At 31.3% G+C, this 4,290-nt stretch overlaps 1 protein-coding gene across 3 annotated transcripts in view; it reads left to right on the forward strand.

The window, feature by feature from the left end:
- Positions 1-410: 410 nt before the first annotated feature.
- LOC107447279 (delta-like protein B) overlaps positions 411-4,290 on the forward strand; it is a 14,759-nt gene continuing 10,879 nt past the window's right edge. For 2 of the 3 annotated variants that reach the window (XM_043053951.2, XM_071185478.1), the window contains exons 1-2: positions 411-689; positions 2,913-2,982. In XM_043053951.2, the coding sequence (XP_042909885.1) occupies positions 557-689; positions 2,913-2,982 (203 nt within the window). In that variant the 5' untranslated portion in view covers positions 411-556. The remainder of the gene's footprint in view (positions 690-2,912; positions 2,983-4,290) is intronic. The other variant, XM_016062153.3, reaches the window with a different exon arrangement.

Here is a 4,290-nt window from a genome sequence, read left to right on the forward strand (position 1 = left end):
ATTATTTCAAATAAATATTTAATTTTATTTAAAACATAATTATTTTAATTTTTATGAAAAAGGGGGTAGACTAATAAAATGTACGTACTCTAAAGGGGGGGGAGTAAGACCTTGTGTACGGTAATGTACGAAGGGGGGAGGGGGTTAAAATTTCTCCATTTTTGTGTACGTACTTTTTGAGCGGCCCCTTATATATTTTCCTTATTTTATTTTCCAGCTTTTTAATTTTTTAAGTATTCTTTTTAAAAATATTTCAATAACTTTTTTCAATTTAAAAACAAATATTTTTACTTGTTTTCATTGTATTTTTAATTTAATTTTAATTTATTCAGTTATTTTAACAATGAGAAGTAATCAAAGACTCAGTTGATATCTTATCAGAGAAACAATAGTTTCGAAAAGTAATCTTTTGAAAACTACAATCATATCATTCAACGAATGTTAACTTCTAAACAGACAGGTGCCTCTTTAATTGATTTATCAATGTATTATTAAGAAGTAATATAATTTAACATCATAAATATTTTCACATTGACTGTTAACATTGAAATCACCAATGTACCTTTCCTTACTTTTTGTGATATATCTTCCTCTCTCTGCTACTTCACTCAACATATCGGATAATGTAACTGAAAACGCTACAGAAACGGAATTAACATCTATTTCACTTACAACTCTAATATCAGAAGGTATGTTCTAAAAGTTTTAGAATTTTATAGATTTTAAGTGTGAAAACTGAAAGTTAAAGGTGTCTTCTTATGATGATCTTAGTGGATGAAGCATATGTAAAGGCCATTTAAAGGGTCGTTTATTAATCAGGCAACATATTATAAAGTGCTCGTATCAATATGGCTGCGTTTATTGTAAAATAATTGCTTTTGATTTCCCTCTAGTTCTAACCTTACTAATCCGCATTAGTTTGGTGCATGACTGTATGATTATTATTTAAAATCAAGTAGTAGTAAATAAATTAAGGCAAAGAATGATTAACACCACCTTCTTAAAAAAGCTCTAATAAAATAATTCAGCCACCACTTTTTTTCCTTCTTGCCCTGATTATAGCCATTCTGAAAATACCATTCATATTTATTAAAATTATTTTATTTCATACTTTCTCATCTTAGAATTCGACCAGTCTTTAAAAATATTGCAACTTTTTTCACCCAATATTTTCTCATTTTCGTAAATTTGGTGCAGACAATAAAACTCGATAAGCAGTCAGATGTATTTGTAATGCATGTAACTAGAGAGAAAAGCTTATTTCAATTTGCTTATTTACGTCTATCACTAACAGAGTAGATAAGCTAGATAACAACTGAATGTAGAGAGTTTTTACCATTAGAACAGCAATCAAAATTATCATTTAAATTCATAGTAATAAGTCACATCACAAAAAAATGTTAAAAAATGATATCGTAACAATTAATGTTTTCCTGGGATTTAATGGATATTTTAATTGAGTATCGGACAGAAACGGATTCGAGCTCTTGGGAAAGCTTAGAGTCGGAGCTGGATTCGAACATTTCAACTACCGGCTCCGCAACTTTAATCAATGCTACAAAATCATGCACAAAGCTAAAGAGATTTACCGATGCAAATAATAAACATAATTATTTCCATATTTTTTTATTTATTGCTTTTGCCAATAGCTTAACGTAATTAAATGAAGCAATACATTTTTTAGAAGTAAATATTAACTATAATCAGTAGCATTCGGCAGGATGCTGTTGCTCGAGGCTATCTCATGATGGCCAAATTTTACCGCAATCAAGCAATTTCCTCCGGTATTTATCCCTTTCGATGGACAAAGAAAAATTTGCTACATTAGTAATATAATACCTATATTTTATTTTATTACTGGCGTTGAACAGACTACCCATTTCTGTATTTTCAAACCCAACCCAGAAAACAAAGGGAACACCTGGATCAAAAAATTAGGACAAACTAGCCTTCATGGAGGACTTTTACTAACACGCATTTGCGTTTCATGCGGAGGAAAGCCTTCTACTGTTAGCCCGGCAGCAAAGAGATTCTAACCCACTATCCGCTTTCCGCTGAGGACATCTTTCCTCAATACTGTGGTCGAAGAGAACAGGGAGCAGAATTCGTATCAGCGAGCCACCACTGGGATTTGAATCTGAATCACCTCCTTCAAAAGTGAAAAATATAACCTGAGCCACTGTTCTGATGAAAATTATTAATTACCCAGATGAATGTAGAAGTCTTGATAATATTATTTCCTTTCACTTATTATACAAATTGATGGAAGCAGAATAATTGATAGCTACAAACACGAACCATAAAAATTCATGCAATGAAATGTCATTTCAGATGAAATTTCATTACTATCTATCACAAATTAGAAACTTCGAAATTATATAATATCATTGAGTAAAATCTAATGATTTCCATTATACCAATAGTACTAATTACCAAAATTAATTAAGTACTATAGGAGCCAATAATATAGGCCGATTCCCCTGAAGAAATCAGTACCTTCTCTTTTTTGATTTTAAGCACATATTTTACCTTTCTTTATATCTTAGTAGTTAAGTTCATGAAAAAAATGATCATTTGAGCTTGTAAAATTTCAACTCTGTAATTGTATTCCTGCTGCCTGTAGAACAGTCTGCTTGGTATTTTTTCTTACAAATTTGACAGTTGTCTTGCTAATTCTCGGACGCAATTCTTTTTTTAATTTAACCTTACTCTTTGTGCAATCTTTGTACATCATTCTTCACGCTTTTCCAAGCTTCTATGTCTGAGCAAGTTTCTAAGTCTTATAGTTTTTTCGTAGAAAAAAATAAATTCGACGTTAAATTGAACACACAAAACAGCGGCGCTTGTCATTTTTAAATATAGAGAGAAATTATAGTATGTTATTTCTGATAGAGGTTTTATTTTCTTTTAAGATGACTGTTTTCCGAATCCTTGTAAGCATGGAATATGTTGGACTCCTACAACCGGCCAAATTGAGTGCAGGTAATAAACTATGATGCATGTAATAAATGAAAATTTGTTTCACTTTTCCTACCGCGGATATATGGTTACACTAAGCAAGTATGGTGGTTAGCGTGCCTGACTGCAAAGTCAATGACAATGGGTTCGAATTCCGATTAGGGCATTGATGTTCGTCCGTGTGTTGTCCACTGATATGTGAATGTGGCCCACCCTAAGAACGGGTATCTGTGGGTAATGTTGCTCGACTCCATGACTTTAGTTCACAGGTGCCCACCGGGTAACGATAAATGAGCAACACTTCCGGCATCTCCTCAGGCAAAGAACAAAAATTCAATGACTGTCGTTTTTCTTTTAAAAAAAGGGAAAAAACTCAGCTATCCTCACCAAGTTTGAAGTTATATTCGCCAATCGTATGCCATGTTGTGTTGCTTAAATTTATGAGTTTTTCACCTTAACGAGAAACATTAATCATTGCTTTTTGAAAAGCTAAAACTTAAAAGTTAAATTTACTTACTAAAGAGAAAATTCTATTTCTTTTGTAATGAATTCCAAAAACTCTTGCATATCTTTGTGTTTTATAAATAGTTTAACTGTTGAATCGGAACTGTAATTAAAATTCGTTTCACGCTTGATGCTCTGATTTCAAGTTCTGGCTCAATATATTAAATGTATTAAATTATTAGTGTATTATGATTAAAATATTAATGATTAAAATAATGTGATTAAATGTATGATTAAAATATTAATGTATAACAATTCATCTTAAAAAGACTCTTTCTTCATTTCTTAACTACTTACTATTACAAATGTACAGTCCGCAAAAAAAAAAAGCGAATCACCCTGAATAACTTTCGTTCTAATGATTTGATTTTCACGAACTAAGTGTCAATCTTAATGGTTCCTGGGGGTGACCTCAAACATGCTAATTAATTAGTGCTAACTATTAATTAAGTTGCGAAATCAGACACAAAAACGTACTTTCTCTGAATAAACATACATTTTTTTTTACATATTTGGATTCTTAACCTTCAAAATATAGGGAGTAGCCGCAATCTGGGAAATATGGTCCCCATTGTTTGGTCAGGAGAGTTATTGTTTTCCTATAAAAATTTATTATTTAGTTATTGTTTTCCTATAAATATATTTGTTTCCCTTATTTAAAAGTTAAAATTACCTGTGCTGTTATTATTATGTTTTTGATTTTGTTTGTTCTCTAAATTAAGAGTTTAAGAGGATTGTTTTTATGGGTCTGGTTCATTTCATCGACAATCACTTCATCGACAGGCCATTTCATCGACACCACTTCTACAAAATGGTGACTGTTACACA

This window comes from Parasteatoda tepidariorum, chromosome 9 (assembly GCF_043381705.1).
Source record: "Parasteatoda tepidariorum isolate YZ-2023 chromosome 9, CAS_Ptep_4.0, whole genome shotgun sequence".
In the NCBI taxonomy this organism is placed as follows: domain Eukaryota; kingdom Metazoa; phylum Arthropoda; class Arachnida; order Araneae; family Theridiidae; genus Parasteatoda; species Parasteatoda tepidariorum.